Genomic DNA, 25,910 nt, shown 5'->3' with positions numbered 1-25,910 from the left:
AAGTAGGCAAAAATTAAAAAAAAAATATATATACTTATGGGGAGTCACTACTTATACGCGTGAAAGAAGAAAATAACGCTTGTAGATCATCAGAACAATTTAATTTGTTTGAAACAAAAATAACTGTGTTAAGTAAAAATTTGTTGTAAAATTTCATTTTACAAGTGTTTGAAACAAGTCCAAAAATGTATAGAAAATACCAAATTTTCTTGTACTTGATCAAAGGGATAGTGAAAGAAACACAAGTTCATGACAATAATCGATCGCTTTTTATTTTTTATCTCGGACTCATCATTTTACAATTTATGCAGAAGCCTCGGAATCATTCGCTGAATGAGAAAAAAAAAAAAAAAAAAAAAAATACTCAAGTCAATAAATGTACTATAATAGCAATCATCCCAATCACAAGAGGCACCATTGGCTTTATCCTTAGTGAATAAAGAAACTAGGGTGCAAAAGTCACTTTGTCACATCCACGCAGATTCCTCTTTTTTTTCTTCACCAATTTTTCAAACATCATACACGGCGAACATTCCTCTCTCGACTCGCGCTACAGATCTCATTTTAATTTATCTATTAGCTCATTCCTTTTTTTATTTTTACAAAATTTTCAAGGTAATCATCCTTGAAGGTTCAAAGGCAACATCTTTTCTATACATTTGCAAGTTGCATTCGTTAAAATAAATTTCTTGAAAAAACTATTGGTATCTAAAACAGTTGCTTGTGAGAAAGTTGTTCACACATCATTGCCCTCGGTTCAATAAAACAAAAAAACCAAGTATAATTCAAACAACTACAAAAGAGAAAAGAAGACGTGCTGCTGGCACTCTTTTTATAACACAGTTATATGCATCACTACAGTCAATCTTTCTTTTCTATATTTTTTGCTTAAACATATATGTAATGGTATCGTGTTTGCAATGTACACGTAGCACCACCTTTGCAGAACGCTTCATACCACTTTCCCTGCAAGTTCCATTGCTTTCAGGATTTGGCATTAAAATTTATCTATTTATTGTGTGTTTAATGAACGTTTGGTATAATTGTAAGTATTACATATTTTCAAATTACTATTAAAACCCACAAGTTAATAGAAAAATTATCCTTGATGAGCTAATACATTTCAATTAGGGTGTTTTAATGGGTAATATCCTTATTTTTTAACAGTTTCTTAATTGTATGTATGCTATTGTCAATTTTTCTCTACAAAATAGCAGTGGCCATTGCGTTGGTGTATCGACATACGCTAGTCAAGAATATTATCCTAAACGTACTTAATATTTGATTTTTTTTTCGTTCATTTATTTGCAATAAATAGTATTTTCTGTTGTTATCTGCAATTAACACTCTCTTGCTGTCACTCTCTCTCTCTCTCACTCATAAAAAAGAGATTCAATCTGGTTTTCTTTTACTCTTTCATTATAGACTATATTAGCGATTACTTCATTTAAATTTTAAAAATAACAAATTTCTTTCAGCTCTCCCATCGTAAGACATTGCAAATGTCTCATGCATGGAAAAATTTATTCATATGTAACATCTGACCAATGAGATCATTGATCGCTAAGATAATTATCGTCATTGTCAATTACGACTGTCAATGATACATGCTTGTTCCGCATTCATGCTCACCCATTGTTTATAATTTTTGTATGAAATATGGTTTTATCTTCTTTGTGTGAAATGTTGTTTTTTTTTTAACATTACATTTAATATCTATTCTGAAAATCACTCTTTATAAAACATCCATATAAAATAGCAAACAAGTCAAAAAATTACAACTACAATTGCGACCTTCATTATTTTATTAATAATAAAAAAAGATAACAAAAATCATTACTTTACTTTATTTGCTCTCGGTTTCGTTATTCTTTTTACTCTTATCAAAGTGACAAATTTTTTTTTTCAATGTTCAATGTACAAAATAATAGCTATCTACAGATAAATATATTCAAGACACGAACATTCACTCAAGTTATATAAGTAGTTTTGTAGTAGTATGAGCTGTGTACCGTATCATTTTTTACATTGTTACAGCAAACGCTGTAAACAGAAGAAAACTTAAATAAAAAATGTAATTATTACGTTATTTTTCTTTAGTCTAATGCAGCAACAGATTTTGTTGAAGCCGTTCAACGCTTCCAATGACATAGAGCACAACTCTTCAATGTTATTTCGAAAATTTAAATTGTACTTTTCTTAAGTATATGTTGTTCTCATTTATATATTACTGTGACTCGTTTGAAATCCTGAAAAAAGGAAAAATTATGCCCGAAAGGTGTCAGTAGGAATAATTGATGTGTTCGAAGAACAACGTTTTTATCGTAAAATTTCATTATTGTAAATTTTCAACAACGACGAAGATTTAAATAGTTGTGCTACACATGTTGGTCAGAGTTAATTATTTGTTTTCAAAAAAAAGGAGATTTGAAAGACAAAGCTTTAGGCCTCTGCTGATGCAGTTCACTTGGAGAACTTTTGGATATCGTCCTCGTCGCTGTAATCATCGCTGAGGTAATGATTACCGTGCGAGAATTCATAGCGCCCAGCCTTTTTCGGTGGTGGACTGAAATGAGAAACAAAGTTTTCTTTTTTTCAATTAAAATACTTTGAATAGATTCGAGCAATACAAGAATCCTAAGGTTCATACGGACGATGAGTAGGATGTGATTTGTTGATCAGGATAGGATTCCTCTTGGTCTGGATGGTGGAACAAGTTGTGCAATCACAAGGTACGAGAAATACATTCTATCATCCGTATAATACAAGTAGTCGTTCTCATGATTGCTTGTCTCAATAAATAATCATGTCTATTGTGTTTAAATTGTTAGAAAAAATTGACAAGAAAGCCTAAAATCGATTAAATTCTTTTTTAAAAACGTTTTAATTTTTTCTATGTAAAAGCAACAATTTTATTCGATTCAAAAAATAGAAAATAAAATTTGTAAATCTGATAAAAACATTACAAGTTCTAAAATTAACTTCTGGTTCACTTAATAGATATGTAAGATATATAATTATAAAATGGAAGTTTGTTTTAAATTCAGCTAAGTAAAACCAAAAAATGTCGAATTAACAACGGCCAAATAAAAATCTTGCCTACATACTAGAAATAGACCCTTGTAAAAAAAGCATGAAAGTCTTTTAAGACTAGAGTACTACGGGTTTTTCAATGAAAAGCTTTAGCAAAGATCACTGAGATCTACTCAATGGAGTTGGGTGCTGAGATGTACCTTGTGTTGTCATCTTCATGGTGATGGCTGTTGCTACTGCTGCTGTTAGGACTGCCATCCCTCTTTGGGCTGGCAGGAGGCGAAAGAGCTTGCATCAATCGACCCTTGCCCTCATTCCATATCGTGGACTGTAAAAGTAAGTAGAAATGAGCAAACACGGTTGATAACGTGTAATTATTAATGACTTTATTTTATCTGACATACTACTTTCTTTCTTAAATGCTCATTTATTATGCGTTTGTAGAAAAAAAAAAACACAACACAACACAACACAACATCACATCAAAAGTGTTGAATTATTCAATAAGTATTTTTTTCTACTATTCAAAACAACGAGTCAAAGACAGAGTTTGTACTGTACTCAAAAGTGTAAATTTTTATTGTAGAAAAACAACCATACATTTATACAAAGATTTTTTTTGGAATGTGTATACTTATTCAGCGGAAAATAAAGCTAAATAAACTAAAGCACTAGATGGATTCCAAAAAGACTAAAATCTTAGTTGACGTATAAAAAGATAAAAAGCAAGCATAAAAGCTAACACCATTCCATACATTCCATAAATACGCACCAGTCGCCCCTCTCGTCCAAAAAGTAAAAGGAATGCGTCGATAAAGTCTCTTGACTTTTCTTCCCATTTACTTATCATGTCGATTCGCTTCTCACCAATATTTTCCATAACTTTTTTTCCTTTGTCTTTTAAATCGTCAAATTTGTTTTGTAATCTAAACTTTTTTTCCTAGAGAAATATGTATATCATTACTTCGAATTCAATGACTTTGGTAAAAAATTTACTTATCTTTAAAATACATTGGATTTGTATTTTATTAAAAATAATAATGTTAAATTATTACTTACGTTCAGGAACGAGACATTTAGCTCTTTGGCACTGTAACCTCGTGCAAGATTCCTTCTAACGTAAACATCGTAGTCTTTGACGATTCTTGCAACAATATCAGACGTCGACACACCTTCAGTTCTCTGTGTCGCGACAAACATGCCTCTCTCCTTTAGGCTCGCATAAACATCAGAGCCATCATCGGACATGTACGGTATGTCGTCGTGTGCGACAAAATCAATCTAATCAAAGTAAACAGAATAAAATATTTATTCTGTATTTAGAAACTGTAAAACTGATTCTTATGGAAATTACTTTGTGCCTTTCAATGTATTCATCATCTAGTTCCCATGGCGCGTCTCGGACAACTTCATCAACGTATCGGCAATGTCGCACGGCATCGTACCTTTCCGCGTCTGTCATGACAGTGCGGCCCTTTTTGCTATGTGTCAATTCATCGTTGCATACTACAACAATCAAAATTTGTAATTAATTTTAAATTAACCACTCCTTCATCATTCGTTAAACATCGGCTGATTATAAAATTACCTCCAACGATCAGATATACGTTAGGAAAGAGATTTTTCGCTTGCATGAGTTGTCTCGCGTGACCTTGGTGAAAAAGATCATAAATTCCATCGGCATAAACTCGTACTCTGCGTGGAGCTAAAAACCATTGATATGACGAATTATTTATGCTTTTAAACATTTTCAATGGATTTTACAAATTTACATACATTTCCCCGACTTTGCCTCTTTAAGTGATATTTTTATACTGTAATCACACGCGTTGGCTTCTGAAATGGCATCTGCTTCATCGCTGAAGGGCGCTTCTTTACATATGGACTGCAATCAGATGCATGGTTAATTGATACCATTGAGATATTTATTTTTTTTATAACTATTCAGTGTCACAGTCACCAATCACTCACAGCAAACGTATAATTAATGCATGGATTCCTAAACTGTTGATAATATTTTATTTCATCCTGACTCTCGATGTTGTCACATAATTTTATGTTTCCATATGTCATCTTAACTTAGTGTTTTGAAAAATATTTAACAAAAGTAAGGTTTAAATCATAATAAAAGGTTTAAAAATGTATACAACTGTCAGTGACAAAGTAAATTAGATTACACTTTCTTTAAAATTTGAACAAGACTTCTTTAACGTAATTTTCCTATGGCTGTTGCTTCTTGGCTGAATGAATCAACACTACTCTAGCTCTGCCAAGACATATACTTGATTCTCAGAAGAAGCTGGATCACCAGTCTTGTCACACCACTTTATATTATCAGTAAAAATACTGAGCATCATTCATGTGCTCACATTTAGATAAGAAGCCTACATCTACCTTCAATCGTATTAAACAATCATTTACATTTGAGAAGTCAGAAAAGTACACAAATATTAGCAACAGATAAGATTATTTCGGTAAATTTAGTCTAAAATTTATCTCATCACCTTTTTAAATGTTTTTAAGCTTAGCTACATTTTTTCAACATTTAATGAATGTCTCAAAATTAAGTATCAATTTTTTTTTTAATTTATGAGTTGAAAGAATTAAAACAAACAAATAAAGAGAAATTTATTATCACTTGACCTAAGATGGGACCTACCATGACTCAATAGATAAAATATGAATTTGTTTGCAATCAGAAGGAAGTCACTTGCGTCAATTTATTGTAATTTAATGATTGAAAAGAATAACAACTTACAGCGAATATTGGTGGTGTATTTTCCCGTGAAACAGTGGTATTTTCCGTTGAAAACAAAGTAATTTTCCCTTGATGATCATCTGTCCCATTTTCATGTAAGGATTCCATTATTGTTTCACTGTGTCTTTTTCTCCCTGACATGTTAATAACTCTCCTTTGTATAATTTTTACTTCTCTGAAATAGGAAATATAAGTATTTGTTATGAAAAAACTTTTTAATACATCTGACATTATTGTGTATTAATATACCATAAAAAAATGCTATAAAATCGTGAAACAGTGTAATAAAAATTAAAATGATGTAAGATTGAATAGTGTTAGTTTCAAGTTGAATTTTTTATTTTTTTTTTTTTTTGGTGCTTTATGCTGAAGTTTTTAAAAACATTTGAGGACGAGTTGATTCGGTTGTCAAGGTTAAATAAAGAAATCAACTATGGCTCACTTCAGGTAATTAAATTCAAACAAAATTGCAGCAGCAAAGTACTTATTTGAGAAGTCAATTTTTTTTACAAGTGACATAAAAATATTATTGGGCAATAGATTATTAAAAAAAAAAAAAAAGAAATAAACTCAATTCTTGCAATAGTGTTTATCAATGTAGTATAAATACCAAGTTAAAAGCTGTTTTGTAATTGATATACTTAAATATGTTGTGTAATGATATCTACAAGTGTATTGATGGAAATAAAAACGCAAATCGGGGCACTGGCTGTAATCAATAAATTGCGTATGAAAACAAATGTGTATCAAAATAAAATTGAACCCAAAAGGATTTACATGAGAATGCAGGCATGAGAAAAAAATAAAAGTGACATTAGTTGTATACACAAAACTAAACTGAGCCACATAGCATGAGGCAAGAAAGTATGCATACATACACTGGTTAGTTGGGAGGAAGTTAAAAACTTGCTGACCCAGTAAGCCATTGTATCACTTTAAATATTGTTGTTAGAATTACAATGGTAATATTAAAAATTATTATTGTTATTTATATTGTCTTTATCAACGAGAAACTTTGTTGAAAAAAAGCTCTCTTACTGTAAGAGCACTCGGTGCCTTTGAGAAATAAGTATCTTATCATGGAATAAAAATTGTACACGTCTACAAATGCAACTAAGCCAGCACACGGTGAATCACAACAATCACGTTAATGAAGTACCCATAAAGTGTTCAGTAACTTGGAGAGAGTTTATTTCGGAGAATTCGATATCAAAGGATTATGGAAAAGCTGTGTCGTGTCACGAGTCGAGTATACCTATACAACCTTTGATAATCCACGCCACACAACTCTGCTTTCCATGTGAATCCGGAGCAACAAAAATAACGCTAACTTAACTCAACAACAATAATCACACACACCTATATATTGTATTTGCACCCTATGGTTACACTGGTAACACATCACTCACTGCAAAGATCACTAAATTATTAAATGAACAACCGAAGAAGAGAGACATACGGACGACTTGATCACCCAAACATGCAGAGTCCGCTCACGTTCAGCAACGTTCTCGTGTTCTCTCGTTATATATTTCGTCAGTTGTAGAGCGTTGGTTAATGTAGGTGTGAGAGTATTTTTCGTAATGACATGAAAGTTTCAGCACTGCTTTACTTAATTAAGTCAGATTATTTAATCGACACGGCCAATTATATTTCCATTTCTTTACGACGGCGCGACGAGCGACAAGTCTGTTCGGCTAACGGCCTCCTGTATTGCCAGATCATCAGCTGATGGTGGGTGCGCCTCTCCCACCTCCCACCCCATCACGTTCCTTTTATTATCAGAAAATACATTATATATATATATATATATATATATATATATATATATATATATGTACATACAGTGTGTTGTGTATATATGTTGTAATTTCCCCTCCTTCCCCTACTACAGACTACTCTGTGACACGAGTGCAATAAAATACAACCGGTAGACAATCGGGCAGATTTTTATTTATAAAATTATATATAGTTTGAAAATTGCGAAGAAGTGAGTACACCTCTATAAAACCGAAGAAACAACAGTGTCAAGTATTTATCAATGTTGGTAGAATTTTTTTTGAAGTAAGTGTGCACAAAATCTCAATGAATCAAGAAAAATCAACTAACACGCGGTTCTTTTTGTTGTTTTGAATACCTAGAGTTATAGCAAAGATGAAAATGTTACATCACTATGGATGAAACTTTGTCGTCTCACCGGGAATTTCGCTTGGCGTCGAATAATGTAAGCCCGAGACCTTAAACCTATAATTAAAAGCTCTATTAAGAGTGTATTTTGAAATTGAAGTAAATTTTACGGCAGAGGCTTTTTACCGTTTGTAAATGACTTTCGGAATTTCCGGCGAATAAAGATTTCGGACAGTGTTTGGGTTGAAAAAAAAAAAAAAAAAAAAAGAATCTCAGGAAGATCAAGTTTTTCAACGCAATGTCACAAGAGTCAAATAAAGTTTGCTAATTTTTCAGAAGGAAAAAAAACGTGTATGCAGTAAGATGGAACTTTGTTATAACAAAAAATTAATAAGCATGCAGCAGTCTACGGTTGAAATTACACTTTTTTTTATCTTTTTCGTCGCTTCTTTTCTCGAAATACGTGAAACACATTCATGACGCGAACAAGAAAAAATCTCGCGTCACTCGTACAAGATATATACATCATTACCTACCTTCCCATACGTATAGCGATTTCGTATTTCGGGGTAAGTGACGTGTGTGTGACAAGAGAAAATTATACTCTATAATGTGTACAACTGAACAGTGACAAGCTTAGACATCTCGACCGTCTATTTCTTGCTATTTATTGAAAAAAAGAAATAAATAAATAAAAAAGTTTTTATCTACATTAAACAAAAGACTATGGACGCGTGGTGTACCGATTGTATTTTAGCCTTCGATTACTTTTGCTTTTTGTTTTTTTTCTAGTTTTTCCAGTTACTTGTCTCGCGATAGCAAGACAGAGTATAAGTATATAGTATTTGTTTTTTCCAATTAAAAATGAAAGTTTGGTTTGTTTTTTATTCATGCAAAATAAGTGGACAAGCACGCAATAGTTTTGGTAGTAAAATGTTTTTTTTTAACGGATATTCTAGGTGTTTAACACTGACTTTTGTTAGTTTTATTCAACAATATATTGCTGTTATATTGCTGTACTTTATAGTCTTAATAGAAGAAAAAAAAGTTAATGTTATAATCAATTTCATTGCACGAATAAATTCCGAGATACGCAGATTGAGCAAGAATGTCGCGTAAATATTCTGTCAAGCGTAGAAAAACAACGAGTACTAGTTCATTTGTCGATTTGAAAACTTTTTCGTCCGTTTTTGCTACAACTGTTAATTACTGTCATAAATTTACTCCAAATTCAACTTTTTCACTGTAACGTGTCATAAAACTTTCATTGTGTCCAAAATGAGTACCTAAGGGTACAATGCCAAGAAAGCCAAGAATACCAATAAAAACAAAAGGTTTATATCGTCAACTAAATCGTGTGGTCGATGAATGAACCTCAACCAACAACGATAAATAAGAAATTTACCAAAAATCGTTTGTTAGTTTTTCTTTCAATTAAAATTTTATACATGGCAACAACGACTACGAGGACCAGACGATCGAAAGTACAAACACATATGAGCCGTTCTCTTTATAACCATCGTCGTACAGCAGCGCAAACGATGCGTTTAATTAACAACATCTCACGTACTTGCAACGTGCATATTCGTTCGTGTCAAAAGAATCATGCATATTATACATACATGCAATATAAGGCAGACGAATCTCGCGCAACGATGATGACGATAACAATAATAATAATAATAATAATAATAATAATAATAATGTACGATCACGCGACTTTGTACATGTTCGCCGGTGATGAGCCGATTTTTTTTATCCTCGAGAGATTTACACATGTATTTTGTCAGGTCTGATAAGTTTCCGTCTCTATACGGCTGCGCATTTACACGTTTTAATAGTAGGTCAAGTTTTCGAGATTACATTTAATCTCTGAAGTAAATTTTGTCTACGCACACGATTCAAGTAATATAGCGTTGGGTATTTTCTTGAGATAACGCTGTCGCAACACCTATAAAATAACGGGTAGCAGGGAATCACTTGTGCATCACTTGATATATTTCAATTATCGAGTTTTTTTATTTTTTTATTTCCATACTTTGATCGTAATTTTGTCATCTTACAAGTTTCACTTTATTATTAATTGCTCCTTTAAAATATGTAATTCCCATTACCAGTCATTAATAATGGAAATTTGAACAAATAATTCCCATTTCAAAAATTGTTGAATTTTTACGTACCGAGTCTTAACGTAACAATCTGAAACCTATCAGAGATTTGAAACTGATACCATACCGTCAGGCAATTTTTATTTACTCAGCAAAACATTTACGAGTGTATCTAATCGTTACATCGTCATTTCCAACTGCTACCGGTAATTTCAAAGATATAATCGTCAATTTATTGTAAATATATACTTTAAGTAAACAAACAACAAAAATACATACACCAAGTCGCATGAAGGGCTTTTGTTTTGGGAAAAAAAAAAAAATTCTAACAACTTCTTACCTTTTGTATATTACAGTAACGACAGACGACCTTGGATTTTATTGCCGATCGGTGCAGCTTTTCCGGCTTAATTTTGTTTTTTTTTTCCTCGCCTTATCCGCACTTACGGCCTCCGCGGTCACGTACCTTACAGCCAGTAAGTTTTTGCAAAAAACTCTGCGCGAGAGCGGGTATCGATTTTTATACATCGGCAACTCGCCAGCTCATCTCGTTATGACTGATACACACACACACACACGCACTGATACGATTTTCACTGTAATATATTCAATTAAAATTTTTCGGCGCGCACTGACGTTTAACGATAACGATGTGAAACAAGATACAAAAAAAGAAAAAATGAAACTTTTATTTTTACCGATCGCTCACCACCTGTACAACAACTCGAATAGAAGTTGACCACTCTAATCCAGTCGAAGCCGACTTATTAACGATTTTTACCGTAAAGTTTATACATTTTTTAAAAAATATGACAGTACGAGTTTAATTAATTGACTTTACGAAGCTTCGGTAAAAGTATACTTACGAAGAAGAACGAGTATAAGGTGAGCCCGCGACTCTACGAGTGTGGAGAGTGAAGATTCGAAAGCTGCATGCATACGAGCGAAGAGTTAAAGGGAAGCGGGCCGAGGTAGGGATGAAAAGCTGAATACAGATAAGTAGAGATGGGTGGGGGTATAGGGCGATACGACAATATTGTGTATTGTGTTTTTTGTTGTCGGTGTGTATATGACGCAAGATCGGATGATCGTGAGGGGCGCGTTCGCGTTGGCGCAGCTGTGCCCGCACTTATACACGTGGTGCACTGAGATAAGATACAAGAGAGCTTTTACTTGGTGGGATTTTTCCGGCAATGACGACGCGACCCGTTACATTCTTACGAGATCCCGTGTTGCTTTTTGATACCACGAGGTACTTATTTCATCATAAAATTCTTGTGAGTGCATCAATTAGCGGTCGTATGTTTTAATTTTAATTTATTATTCAGGCGATTTCTGCAATCTTATGGGAATTATGGACCATTTTTAAAATTTTTCATTCTTCAAACTTGGATTATTATTATTATTTTATTTTATTTTTTTTCAAATAATACGGTATTAAAATTTTTATTGTCCAAGTATTTGTGTACCCTTTGATGTAGGGGTTTCAATGAGAAAAGCATGTTGGTAGCAATGAAGTACTAAGTATACACGCAGAATATTTTAATACCACGCTTACATTGAGTCACTGTACGATACCTACTGAAGCGGCGTGTGGATACAATGGAATTTTTTTTAAGTAGAATAAAGTTTATTAACAACTAAGTAGAAAATACAAATCACACACCATATGTACTACAGAATTGAAATAATGGTGAGTAAAAGAAATAAAATGCATTAACAAAAGTGAAATGAAGAGGTAAAAAAAAAGTACGTCTCTTAAAAATTTATTTGAAAGTTGTTAGACGGACCTAGAATGCGATATGGATGACGGGATACGTTTAAAAAGTGTTAACTAAAAATACTACGCTATTGAATTTCAGCTGGAGCATAACACTTTATGAAAGAAGCTATTTTTAAAACAACAATATATCTTGGTACATTGATAAAAGAGTTTTTTTTTTTTTTTGTATAAACACGACGAACGACAAGTGTTAACAGAGAAAAATCAATGCACGTTGCTAAAAACTAACAAGTACACCCTCCCAAAATTCGTTCGGTCAGGATAAAGTAAATTAAATTTATTTGAATTTCGAATGGAAGAAAAAAAAATCGGATATCGGTCAATTAATTTTGTAATTAAATTTAACGTGTATTTGTGTGCGTATGTACTTGCAAAAGCCGTATGGGCAATGGAAAATAACACTGAATTATAGTCGCGTTTCTAACAATTGTGAATTAAGGCGGTTTCATCCGGCGACCGATGGCGTCGATGAGTCACATAATTATCGCGATGGAAGGTTGCAAAGATGATGTATGCTTCGTCATTTAAACTCTAGGCCCAACGATGTCGACGTTATATTCCCATATTTTATTATTTTAAACGATAACTTGGAATTATTTTGCGATGGTAAACATGGAAGTAATCACGATAAGTATCGACTGATGCAAAAAAACATTGGAATGTTAACGTTTCTTCCAAATAATAAGGCGAAATAAAACTTTGGTGTGTATGCATGTATCATCTACTTTGACGTGCAATTTAGATAATGTGCGTTGTTTACTATCAGCCGACAACGTTTACTATTGCGTTTCAATAAGGAATATTGGCGCTTATCGTGCCGCAACCGAAAAAAAATTCAACACAATTCCCCGAGACAGTTGTTTTTACGTTTGCTGGGGATGTGCTCCGAGGTGCATAATTTCGTGTAACTAAAGATGCCTTGTGTCCGATTATGTGTTTCTGCAATCACAATTTCCTGTGAAAGAATCTCATTGCCTGTGCAACCTTATGTGATTCCATGGTTGATCCTGAAAAATATAATCCTGATATTTTTGAGCTACTTGAGCTCACCATTATTTTGTACAGCTGTTAACTCTACTTGGTTTTTAAAAAATATTTCTGTTATGAGGTACCCGGCACATATAGGTATCGAGACTAGTGAATTCCAAGCGGAGCGCGTTACGCGCGTGAGAATCGCATACTTACATGGGTTCAATGCTGATAATGTCATTGACCGCCAAGTTATGGGAACCGTTAGTTACTGCACACACAGCGAACGAATGACATTACCTTCACAAAAGGAATTATTTTTCATTAACAGTTACTTGTTGTGCTTCGATCAAGTAACGCGAATCCACGTCAAAGATTTTCCGTGCCACTAGTTTTTAATTGTTTGCGAGATGAAAAAAACATTTTTTTTTTCATTAGAAATAATTACATGTTCTTCTGTGTTTTTCAAGTGTACTTACACTCAACTCAAGCACGAGTGTGGAATGTGAAGTATACTTACAACTTTAAATTGTATAAAATTGGTATTAAAAAAAAAATTTTCACTTTTTAAATGAAAAAAAAATAAATAAAAAAGCTTTGAACATTGAATTTTTATAATACAAATTAATTTTATTTATATATGATCACTTAAAATATATAAATGTAACTATTTCTAAAATGCGTAAAATGACACTGCGGAGAATAATAAAAAATTAAAAAACAAAAATTTAACATGAAAAAAAAAGGTTTAACCAAAAGAGTTTTTTTCGGGAACAAGTGTTATATTCGTCTCGTATCAGTCGAACTGGCGAGAATTAAAGAAATCACTTGATTTTTGTCCATATATCAATTAAAAAAAGTAATTCATGATTTTGCCAACACACATAACAATGACACGACTCAAGTTTTGTAATTAAAAAAAATAAATAAGTATGTGTTATTCTAAAATACAAAATATTTGAACATTTAGTAAATTTTTCAATAAAAATGAAACCACAACTCTTTACAAAGCTTGAGATTTATTTGATTGGATAACGTTTAAAATAATCTCTATACATAGTTCTTAATTCGACTATCTGTTTATATCGATTCAATTGTATCATTTTTCTTATTGCGACGATTTTCGCTGTCGCTTTCAATCGACTGCTTATCTCTCCATTTTTTTTTTTTAAATGAATCATGCCGTTCCGACAATCCGATGGGTATCTTTTGATCCCAATTTCATTTTTTCTTAAAAAGTGTTTAAAACTGTGAAAGAAAAATTGCACTGCTAAAGGAGGAACACCGTGAGATTTACCGAAAGCGAACATTTTACATCCGACTTTGGTGCATCTATGTGATATCTTTTGATTTTTAATGGCTTATGTATAATCAGCACTTTTTTTCTTTTAGAAATTTTATCTTTCCTATAAAAAAAAAAAAAAAAAAAAAAAATCGGAGGTTTGAAACTACAGCAGCATTCAGACGTTCTATTGAATCAAATTCGCTTCAGCACCTGATCATTTCATTTCCACTTGCACTAATTTATATTTAATTTCTCGATTTATTATTTTATGTACAGAGAATTTTTTTTTCAATTTTTCTTGAGTGAGATAAAAATATACAGACAAAAGTGCTATCGTCGAAGAATAACGTTGTTTCACACACGCATCCTTTTCGAAGTCAATCCGTATGCTTATCGAGTTAGTTTCTTTTTTTTTCCACAAGGGTTGTTAAGTTCATGCAGTTTAGATATTACTTAACAACTGTGTATAAATAAATAAAGAGACAATGTGTAGCGGATATACGCTGTGATTTGCAAATTTTCTCTTGTTTGCTCTCAACAATAACGTGTTGGTTCCTTTAGAACACTATATGCAAAATCGTAGAGTATTTATCAGTGCGCAGCACCAAAGAACATCGTTACAAACGGTGATTGTATAGGGGAAAGGAAATTGTTACTCTTTTATTTCGATGAGATTAACTTTCAAACGGTGTAATAGATGTCTAGATTGCATAATTGAAAGATTTTTTAATTAAAAAAAAGAAGAAAAAAAAATTATTTTCATAATATCGGTGGCGCCTTACGACGCGACGATCCGCCAACATTCCACGTAATAACACTGCAATCTATCGTTATTATATCATTAAATAACATTAATTGTACCTAAATTTAATAATAAAATATCTAAATCACAATGTCATGCCGTCATCAGAGCGATGGCAATGAAGTTGATGGCTTCCAGTCTATTTTATTTTCTCGCATATTTTTTTGTTTATTGTTTATTATTATTTCACGGGAGCAATTGCAGCAGAGAAGGTGTATGCATACACAACTTTACGTTTGTCTTACACTTGCGAGAAATTGATAAGCCCGCATTGACGAATCACGTCTATAAAATTGTTCAGCTTAAAAAAAAAAAAAAAAAAAAATTGGCATTTACATTCTCGGAAGAGTAAGCCACAACTTGATTAAAATGTTATAAAGCATTATGTAGATTTCTCATATACCTTATAAGTTTGTATACGAGAACGTAAGAAATATTTCTGATATACATTTATTAATGATTTTACCATCGTTTTTTTTTCTCGTATTTATAAGTAAAATTTTTTTTAGAAAATTATATATTTCATAGAGAAAATTACAAAAATAGTCATTTCGTCATTGCGAACTTATTTACGACAAATAAGAATTTTTCATTGTACGTATACAAAGTATAACTTAAAATTTCCTTTTCACGAAATAATGAAATTCATTATTTATTGCTAATGCGACAAATTTTGAGGTCTGTATTTGTGTCGCACAGTGGAGACAAAAAAATATCCCATCAACAATAACAGTGATTAGCAAAACAGACAATTACACCTATGTGTCCTTTTTTTCTCTCCGAATGCTAACTAGTTAGGCTGTAAAGTGAGGCGTAAGATTCAGTTTGCTTGTTAGGTAGGTAAGGCATCTAAATAACCTACGCAGCATCGATTATTTTCCCAGTTATTGAAATTTGGAAAAACGCAGATATTTTTGTTATAATTTTTTTTTATTGCGTTGAAATCGAATCGGCTCAATGGCGTCTTATATTGTGGGTTGCACGCTAAGGGCATCGTGGAGTGCTATTTTTTGTTCCGGCGTCAAAACGGACATACACATTTGAAACATGGAATCGTTACTCTGAAAGAAAACAGTTTTTTTGTTATAAGCTACGTGTATTCGAATACATCATAATTAAAATAAGGATGAATTGTATTTATTTACCTGAACTTGTCGAATTATACCAAGTATTCTAGGTAGAACTTCACTATCGGAAGGTATGACATCTTTACTGAAGGCTTCCGCAAATATTGAGATGAGCTTTTGCAAATTTGAATTATTTGGACCTAGAACTATTGGATTGTTCGTTTCAATCAAGTCGCACAAGTATCCGTAAACATGTGGGGCCTCATCGTCATCCTCTACAACTGGTAGCCAACTTAACCAGTGTGGAAGAATTTCGTCAACGTTGATTGCTGTACTGTTGTATTTAAGGATTTTCGTTACAGCTGAAATGGCATTCTCTGTAGGATTTACTTTTTCGATGCTTCTCGAGTCAGGCTCATTAATGACTTCTAAAAGTCTGGGTAAGGCTTGGGCGCAGGCCTGTGCAAAAGCTTCGCCGCCGAATTGGGCAAGAACTCCACAGCCATAAGCCGCAGCTTGCCTGACTTCTGCTGATTTGTCTGTGACATACTGAATGAGAGGAAGAAGGAAATGTTTCTCGTATTTGACGCATTCAGGACCTCCGTATTCAATCACGTCGTCAAAGACGCATAGAGCCCATTGGTGATCAGACCATGGCCTATCGGGGGCCAACAATTTTACAAAGTGTTGCACGATTTGATCAAAGTAGATGAAGAAGGCCGATTTGTGGGTAATAAAAAGCGCGTGGAAAATGTCACTTATCCTACTCAATGTATGAAGATCTTCGTTGTCTTCGTCGGCAAGCTGTTCTTCAACGACCTGAAAAAAAAAAAAATTTTTTTTGTTATTTCAACATATCCAACACAATTCAATTACGTTCTGTATTTGTTCTTCATACATCATCGTAATCTTCATCTTTTCTTTTTTCCAATCTAGCTACGGCCTTTTCGAAGTGTTCATTCAACAGTTTGTTGAGAATGCGTAATAATTCCTCCATTGACTGTGGTGTAAGACAACCAGCACCCAAAGTTTCAATGCATCTTGCCAGAGAATACATCAACTCCAACATTACATCAGGCTCGGGTTCAGTGTCAATGGCTTTTAAAAGATCTGGACAAATGTAATTCCACATACCTTCCAAATACTGTGGACCTGTCAATGAAAATAATAATATATTATGTAAACTTCGACATGTAGGATACAAAAAACCTTACTGAATAAATTAAAATGTAAATTCCAAAACTATGACTGCTAAATAATATTGACAGTCAACTCTCAGGAATTTCTCGTGAGTAGATCTAGACTCGATTCATTAAAACAACAAAAAGAGAAGAGACTAATCCACTAGTTTCTCTCCCACAGATGTAACACTATCAAATTCGTAGAAAAAATCTGATTGTTGACTTTCTGTGGCTTTCAACTTATAAAGTTAACTTTTAGAAGATTCTTACCCTTAATTTTCGCACAATCCAGCAAAAAAGGTAAACTCTCCGCCGCAGCTGTCCGTACTCCGTCATGGAAATAGAATTTAAGCATAGGAACCATGAGTTTAACGACTTCTTCAGCATAATTAGCGAAACCATCTTTCAGCTCACGTGCGTAACACACAAGCATGTCACAGGCTGAGGATTTGTCTTCGAGTCCGGCAGTTTTAATGCCGAAATTCTGTTGTTCTCCAAATGAAACAAACTGCCAATCGACATCACTTTCAATACCCTCCATATCGTCATTGTCCAGCAGTGCCACTTCCGGTTTCATGGCTGCTGTCTGCATAACAGTAGGCATGACCAAAGGTAAGTACTGCTCAAAATCTTTTCCTATATAAAAATTACCCGTGTAAATAAACCTATTCTAAATATAATAGTGAAGTTAAAATAAAAATTATAATCACCAAGAATTTTGCAAAGTCTTGACCAGGCAGAAATCAAATAGCTGAGTTGTGGGTCATCTTCGGGCAAATCCCCTTGTGTTTTTAGCAACATGGCCATAACGTCTTTGGCATCTGCTAAAAACTTGTCACGTCCAACAGCCAAGCCGATAAGACTGACGCATTCAATTGCTTTGCCACGCAGCAGTTTGTGCTCTGTCTTGGTTGCATTCTCAATAATAAACTTCAGACATGGTATAAGTCTATCATAATACTTTTCAAATTGTTCCTCGCATGTATCAGCAACGCTGGCTATCGTCGTAACAATCTTTTAATCATGAGAAAATAGAAAAAAAAATTAATTCAAACTAGATATGAGATTTATTGAATGAATAAGAGAATTCTATTTTAAAAAACAAACCTGTTCCAACACTAGTTTTGTTCCTTTGGCGACCAATTCTTGGAATTTGGCATTCAATATTAACTCTAGTTTATTCATAATACAATCCAAGTATGGCATCAGAATATTCTTAGGACAATCCTCGCTAAAATTGACGAGAGCTGCCCCAGCATGAGCTTGAACTCGGGGATTTTCATTATCATCCAAAACGTGAAATAATCCTGGGATTACTACATCATGAAATTTCTTTTGGAAGGTCGGTGCAAAGTCAGTCGACATCTGTCCAACAGCATTGCAAGCAGCATATCTGACTCTAGGGTGCTGTAATTGATTAATCGGTTTATTTAAATAGTTAAAATCACGTAATTGAATTTGATGTTATTTCAATTGATTGTATGTTTCAATACTATGGCTATTGCATATTGGCAGCAGCCAACTCTCAGAAACATCCACTGAAAGAACTATTATCTATTTGTCAAAACGACAAATGAGAATAAAGAACTCTCAATAGAGTTAATTTGCCACAGACGTAACGCCTTCATGTTCTGTAGGTGAAATGACTGCTGACTCTGTCCGTGGCATGTAGAAAAAATCTTATTTGAATCTATCGAAAACTTACCACATCTTGCAAGTATCGCATAATACCATCCATAATCTGTGGTAGTATTTGTTCCATTTGTTTATGACACCCTTCTCCTGCTGCAGATATTGCCATGAGTGCAGCATGTCTATTTAAATATTTAAATAGTGATTTTCTAGTATAATTATAATAATAAGTTTATAGTGATATCTGTATTGAACTACCTGTACTTCCAGTCGGGACTTTCCAACATCGAAGGAATATTCTGTACAATTTGTGGTAATATGGTTTTACCGCCAAGGCCACATGCTAGTCTATCAAGGGCACTCTCAGCTACCACATTATTGGTATCATTATCATCCTCGCTAACTTCGTCAGCTAAGCTCCAGTTTTCTTCATCGTCGATGTCGGCCATCATTTTCAAAACTAATGGTACTAGCGCAGCGATATATTTTTCGCCGACCTTGCGGACCATTGCTGGAGCATTTTCTGCGAGTGACACAATGACTTCGAGAGACAATTGTCTCCAAGAATCTTCCATCTCTTCATTGGAGAAAACTTTCATACACATTTCCATAATTGATTCCAGCTGAGGTCGAAGAAATTTCGGCGTCGACTCGGCTAATTCAATTAGGACTTTTAGGAGAGCGTCGTCATCCTGTTTGTCAATTGAATCGGCTATGACGAGTACCAATGGATGTAACAACTCAGAAAAGTGCTTGTGGATATTGGTTTCTTTCTCATGAAGTATAATGAATGCTCCGATTGCTCTGACCGCTTGGAATCGTACCTAATAGTGAAATTTTGAATAAAAATATATTTAACAACGAATGGCAACATTTTTCTTGAAAGATAATACTGTAAGCTCCGTATCTGTCTGTAAATTAGAACTTGACAAGTTACAGTCATCAGAAAGCTGTTACTTTACGGAGACTTCGTGGCGACATGTGATTAGAAATATCACATTTGCGTATCTATCTCCACACAGACAGGAAACTTATTATTATTTGTTATGTAATAGTTACCTCATAATTGGCTGCATCACTAACAGACAATTGTAACATTTGCTTGATAAGGTCAAGATAATTTGCTTGCTGATTGCCAAAAACGCTTGGGACACATCTAAAAAAAAAAAAAAATAAATAAAATAAAATGAATCAAAAATAAGTGACGTTATATATTAATCGAAAAACTCGCAAGCTTCATACGTGAACAAAAAATTAAAGTGATGTTCAATTTCAAATTGCAGTAGAGTGAATAGATTCTAGGAATATTGCCAAAATATTTTGTAATATAATTTGAATTGAGTTAGATTGAATTTTTCTCCATTAACTTTTGTTTAATTATTGTAACGGTAAAGATTTCATTTTTTCTGTTTCTATTAACGCATCTATCAGTATTAAAATCAACATTGCACTTCCACACGAACTTTAACTTACGTAAACATTTGCAGAGCACTCTCTCTAAGACCTGGTACTGGTCCATTTGCACACTGGAATAGAAACTGCAAGAATTCCGGCCATTGGTTGTTACCGTCGTCGTCAATTAAATTTCTAACAACTTCAGCTGCTACGTCACACATTCGGCGCCTGGTTTTGGAAGACTGCTCATTTTGAATTGCCAATAAAATTTGCTCTTTCAACTGAGCTTGCCCTTCTGGTGGAATCTTACGTGAAAGTAATAAATTAACATTTGCTTTTAATATTTATTCAATTGAGCATATTTTTTTCATACGATTTTACAAACCTTTGGATAAAAGTCCATAAATTCTTGAGTAAACACCCTACGTAACAATACGGCTGCCGAATTTCGTACGTCTTCATTTAGATTTGTGTCACACAGAACACTTAGGAGTAAGTGAACTTTGTTTTCCAATGGTAAATTTTTGTACACCTCCTAAAAATCATGACAAAAAAGTAAATAAATAGGAAACGTTTGAAAGAATTGTAGTTTGATTTAAAATTTATGTTAAAATATTCAGTGAGTAAGGGAGGTTAAGTGATCGTTAGTTACATTTATCTCAGTTTTTCAGCTAAAAAAGAATTTACGGACCCCTTTAATTACATCATCACCTATTCTTATCATTTGTGTGCTCGAGCTTATACAGTTCTTACTTAATACGAATTTACATTCTATTATTTCAAAATAATTTTTTTTTAGCTCACAGATTTCATATCAAAAAAGTTATAGTAACAATACAACAGCTGTATATGCTAATATTCATAAAAACAGTAGGTATACCGTCCGAGTAACCTTTTTTTTTTTTAATACACACCATAAAAGTGCGAGGTAATAAAAACAATAATAAATGGTAAAGTCACGCTATGAAATAGAATTATAAAAATGCGCAGAGATATATTTTCCGGTGGGATCAATAAAAATCGGATTCATAAGTATAATAAATACACAGAACGACAGAATTTAGCGCAACCAGTCACGGCAGACACCAGGAATGATAATAATGTGAGCGAGAAAACGCTTTTTCATGTACATTATATTTATATCCACATGTATGAGATACAATTCAACAGAGTAACCCTTTAATGATGACTCAGGCTCGCGTCAGTATGTGCAATAAAAGGCCCAATTAAAGCGTAGAAATTGGACTTGTCTTCTCAGAGACCGAATTTCTCAATCATCAAGATATAGGCTAAGTATATCGAAATCTTGTTTCGAAAAAGAAAACTCCGTACCCATACGAAATAGATATATAAGTAAATAGAGCCACCCACTCGTCAGGGCAGCGTTGAATTATTGCAGGTCATGAGGCGAGAGAGCGTGAGTTGCTAAGTAATACAACGTTGCGTGCCCCGTCGCCGACGTCGGTGTGCGAATTAAAAATTCACGAGGCAACTCTCGCGCGCCGGTGAAATAAAAAACACCAGAGCACGGCTGCACCATCCGCTCCCGCTTCCTTCTTCCTCCCAAGAGACCGCGACAGTACAGGAGGTAAATATACATATTCAGCGTGGCTAACTTGTGGTGTATAGTACGATATAAATAATATAAATAAATATAAGTACAGCGATACCCGTATCAACCCATGTAAAAAAAGAAACCTTTGATCATGTTTTACGACGATAAAGAAAGCCGAAAATCGGGAAAAAACGAGGAGACAGAAGAATTGGACCAGCGCAACGCGCCGACACACACACATGAATTAATTTTGGAGCGAAATCTTGAGCGACGAACGAACAAGAGCAAAGGGAAGGAAGAAGCAAGAAAGACACGTTGAACATTGGAGGTTATGTGAGGAGCGCGTGGCAAAAGGGAAATTAGCGAGCATTCTCTAATCCTCCAAGTGCCTTCTTGAGCGGGCAGAGTAACAATAAATAAAAAAGTAGAGAGCGCGTCATGCGCTGGCTCGCGTTTGTGATGTCTGTCGCGGAAACCTTGCGGAAAAGCAAGTGCCGCAGCAGCTGCTATGCTCTCACTGTGATATAGGAAAAATAAGTGTCTGCCAAATATTTTGGGCCACCCAAAGACTCAAAGATGGAAATTTCTCAATGTACTCGTGTAGACGAGCTTTTTCTGTCCATCATCCTGGTCTTTTTTTTTTAAGCATATGTATATATACCACCAAAAGGCATCGAGACTTCTCTGCCGTGGCGAGAAATCATGCTTTCTGCTATTAACGTAAATAAACAAATAAATGATGTGCATGAAAAAATAAGCGAGTAATTAAAATACAGCCAGACTATCGGAGCACGAACCAGGGGGAGGCTTTACAGATTTGGACGACGAGTTTTTAAGTAAACACGGCATTAACAGAGGTAAAGGTGCACCACGACCAAATTGATCGTTCGCTGGAGCTAAGCGAGCTCCTCCCAAAATATCGCGTCAATGGGGTTCTTTATCATCTTCTGGTTGAGTTTAGCAACACCGAGCGCCTAACCTCTCGGTGCCGCGCTCACACGCCAACAACGTGCTCAGAGTGAGGGAGCGAGTAAGTAGTTATTTAGGAATGGAACATACCTCGGCTTGCGAGCGGACTTCGTTGTCAGTGCTGTGGAGGAGGGTGCTCAGGAGTTGCTGGAACTGCTCAAGATCTGCCGCCATTGTCACTTGTCGTCTTGGTCAGGAGCAGTCCGCGAAGAAGAGGTGCTGGCCACTGGCAGGAGCAGTAGGCAGCGCGGGCTGTCCCCTCGTCTTGTCGTCGTGAGTCGCGCGCGCGCGCGTGTGTGTAATATGCGCGCGAGAACAAGCTCCTTCTCTCTCCTTCTTCTTCCTCAGTTGCAATGTATATATTGCGGCTCTGCTACTTTACTTAGCTTGAAGCTGAAGCGTGCATGCTCAATGGCTCAAATGTTTAAAAACCTCTTGTCTCCGAAAGTTAAACCAGCTCCTCAGGTGACGCGCGTGATATGCTTTGCCTGGAATCTGGATGCACTATGGTACAGTACTTCTAACACGCCCGTATTCTAGCACCGCACCACGCACCACCGAAGACCGAGCGCAGACACTGTAGTGGACCACCTGGTAGTAATATATATATAAGTACCTAATTTTATTACCACCCAAGTGATGGAACCATGGAACCCGCAAGTACCCAAGTTAGGTTGGGTGGAAAAATATTTTTGCCGCCACCGGGCCACCACCGCTGTCGGTACTTACAAGATACTAAAAAGACTTAGATCGAAACTTGATACGCTTTAGTGCAAAACACGTTCCTTCAGACGCATGCACGGACACTGCGGATAAGTAACAGCTTTGAGAACTCGTAAGAAGATGATGGTCTCCCTGGATGATTCGCAAGATGTTTTTTTCACCCGGTTTATTCTCGTCTCCTTTTTTTTGCGCAGAGTGTTTGCAGGAGTACGGGAGAGTACGATAAATCCCCCAGTGATGCCTGCACCGCCAAAGGCTTGAAATTTGCAATTTCAGGTAATTTTACTCCTCTACGAGTATCTTCTCTCTAAAAACAATTATTAGTTTAGATCAGTCATTGTCTCATCAACAAATTGCGCGTGAAGAGCAATTGTAAGCGCAAAAAGTAATACATCATACCTCGATTGAATATGAAGTGCAAAACAAACCTCGAAAAATAAGTAAGTATGCTTGAGTATTGATTACTGAAAATGATAAGTTTACAAGTTTTAAGTATAAGTAGGGTCGCTCATAAATTCAACTTTACTCTCTTGGGAGTAGGGAGCAATGACTTCCAGCTCAAAGGTTTCGTGAATAATGCGATGCCCGCTTTGCTTGACGATGAGGCGGACGAAGGGTATAGGTATCTCTTTGCCTTTCGCTCTTCTCGCGCCAAAAAATACACGCAGGACGAGCTGGCTAGCGCGCGCTCAATTCACGTACTACGTCCTACCGGTCCGAGGGTCCAAGGTGGTGCGCAGCGTTCATTGAGACGTTGAGCGGTTAAAAATTTTGTATTTTCGTTTGATTTGGGATGTAATGAACAAAAACGTCGACTTTATTGACGTGAGCGGCAGTCGTTGTTGGTGTTTTTGGCGCTACAGCTGATTGTCCTTTTTTTTTTCTTTTTTGAATTTTTATACGATTCGAATTGTCGATCGGACGGTGTGTTTTTGTGCCGCATTTTCTCTCGAAAACCTATATTGGAGCGCGTCATTGGCTAAACTCCGAATTGAAATGACCAATGGGAAAAGATTATAGTCGAACGGGACTATGTCGGTTTGAACGTTTTTTTGGCGCGTCTAAATACTTGGGGAATACTTGTCGATTTATTATCTTTGGACTGTAGATGAAATAAATGTTATAAATTTCTTTGCATAATTTTGAAAGGAAGGTATTTTTTTTGTGTAGAGTTGGAATATTTCACGAAAGAAGGACCAAATATCTTATACTTATAAGAAAAAAAAATGTAGTTATGCATCACGGAGCTTGAAAAATCGGTCGGACCCTCCAAGTTTTGTAGTCGAATCATGCCAACGAAAGCTCCAAATAAGGTATATTGTACACACTTTAGTAAACGCTGGCAAGCATTAAGTACCTACATTTATATATGTTTGATTATCGATGGATTTCAAGCTCAAAAAATGAAATCGTCAAAGTAAGCGATGCAGAGAAACAGAGAGAAAGAGAGAGAGGTGGATTGTATAGGGTATAACATTACGTGACCTCGCGCATTAAGCAATTCGAGGTCTCTAATGAGTCGCTGCCAGCAATGCATCCTATTCCCATGTTCAATTGTTGGTCTTTTTTACTCGAGCATTCGGTATAGGACGAGGCGGCACGCGAACCTCATAATTGTTCGTTTCTGCTGTAATTTTCTTTCGACTGCCGTGGCACAGTTCTCTCATCTTAATGATACCCTGTGAAATTATTTTTTTACCGTCACTGGCAGGTACTCACACATTATTTCATCATAAGTAACAATTCTTTCACTTACATCTATTTATTTACGTACAAATGAGTGTTTTTTAAGCCTACCTCCCGTGGAACACATATCTTTTTAAAACATATCTATTGTTTTTGCTTGTGACGTATCGTGTATAACTATGAGTACTGAAAAGAACAATCAAACAGATCTACTAGTTTTATTTTATATAAATATTTGACACGTCTTACAATTCTCTTGTTACACCTATATATTTTGAATAAAAATTGTTCAGTTCAGTACAGTTGGTGCAATAGATCTCATTGCTTCCAAAGTGCTTCATCATAGAAATAACAATAATGCATTGCATACCGTATGTAACCAACGCACAAGTAACTTTGAAATGTTCTAACATACTTATGTATACTTAAGCCAAACATCAAACCCAATCACGCAAACTGAACTTCCCCTGTAGGCAATACATTGGCAAAGGTATATAGGGAACAAAAGCCCTCGAGGTTGTTTGATCAGGTAAAGAGCAAATAATGATAACAACAACGATGACGATAACCGGTCGCGGAGCATGTCGCGTTCAGGGTCTGCTGCATGAAAAAGCGCAGACACGCAATTTCCGAGTCGAGGAGGAGTCACCGGCTCGCGAGCCTCTTCTTTTCGCATACGTACAGGTATATACCACGTTGTGCAGGTTGTTGCAGTACAGTGCAAAAAAAAAAGTATATATATATATATCTTTCCCGACGACAAGTTTGATCGGCGTATACCTACACATGTATATTAGGGGATCGGAGGAAACGGAAGGGCAGAAGGAAAGGGGAAAA

At 35.0% G+C, this 25,910-nt stretch overlaps 2 protein-coding genes and 1 non-coding gene across 11 annotated transcripts; all 3 read right to left on the bottom strand.

Moving 5' to 3' along the window:
• Positions 1–246: 246 nt before the first annotated feature.
• LOC106644078 (choline-phosphate cytidylyltransferase A) lies at positions 247–10,963 on the bottom strand. 9 transcript variants are annotated; one of them, XM_089593037.1, is made up of 10 exons: positions 6,830–6,939; positions 6,670–6,724; positions 5,792–5,966; positions 4,810–4,918; positions 4,622–4,738; positions 4,388–4,539; positions 4,093–4,314; positions 3,806–3,973; positions 3,234–3,361; positions 247–2,566 (listed from the first exon to the last, which is right to left on the bottom strand). In XM_089593037.1, exons 3-10 carry the CDS (start codon positions 5,930–5,932, stop codon positions 2,464–2,466), a joined length of 1,140 nt encoding a protein of 379 aa, XP_089449163.1. In that variant the 5' UTR covers positions 5,933–5,966; positions 6,670–6,724; positions 6,830–6,939; the 3' UTR covers positions 247–2,463. The 9 variants fall into 9 exon arrangements, with proteins under 9 accessions (XP_089449163.1, XP_014214917.1, XP_089449160.1 ...); XM_014359431.3 differs by lacking the exons at positions 6,670–6,724; positions 6,830–6,939 and adding an exon at positions 10,367–10,963; XM_089593034.1 differs by lacking the exons at positions 6,670–6,724; positions 6,830–6,939 and adding an exon at positions 7,047–7,480.
• A 2,817-nt stretch (positions 10,964–13,780) lies between these two features.
• On the bottom strand, positions 13,781–23,241 carry Karybeta3 (karyopherin beta 3). The gene is made up of 12 exons (XM_014359442.3): positions 22,755–23,241; positions 20,526–20,675; positions 20,219–20,445; positions 19,805–19,901; positions 19,004–19,569; positions 18,819–18,927; positions 18,221–18,520; positions 17,824–18,127; positions 17,384–17,749; positions 16,831–17,084; positions 16,011–16,751; positions 13,781–15,926 (listed from the first exon to the last, which is right to left on the bottom strand). The coding sequence occupies exons 1-12, from the start codon at positions 22,836–22,838 to the stop codon at positions 15,831–15,833; spliced, it is 3,294 nt and encodes a 1,097-aa protein (XP_014214928.2). The 5' UTR covers positions 22,839–23,241; the 3' UTR covers positions 13,781–15,830.
• On the bottom strand, positions 19,636–19,763 carry LOC111643018 (small Cajal body-specific RNA 8). Its single transcript, XR_002759632.1, has one exon.
• Positions 23,242–25,910: the final 2,669 nt, after the last annotated feature.

The sequence above is a fragment of the Copidosoma floridanum genome, unplaced genomic scaffold (genome assembly GCF_036245765.1).
Source record: "Copidosoma floridanum isolate Cflo_tuat_1 unplaced genomic scaffold, Cflo_Japanese_pri ptg000019l, whole genome shotgun sequence".
Lineage (NCBI taxonomy): Eukaryota > Metazoa > Arthropoda > Insecta > Hymenoptera > Encyrtidae > Copidosoma > Copidosoma floridanum.
Note: the sequence above shows the minus strand (reverse complement) of the source record. Positions and strands in the feature narration are given on the sequence as shown.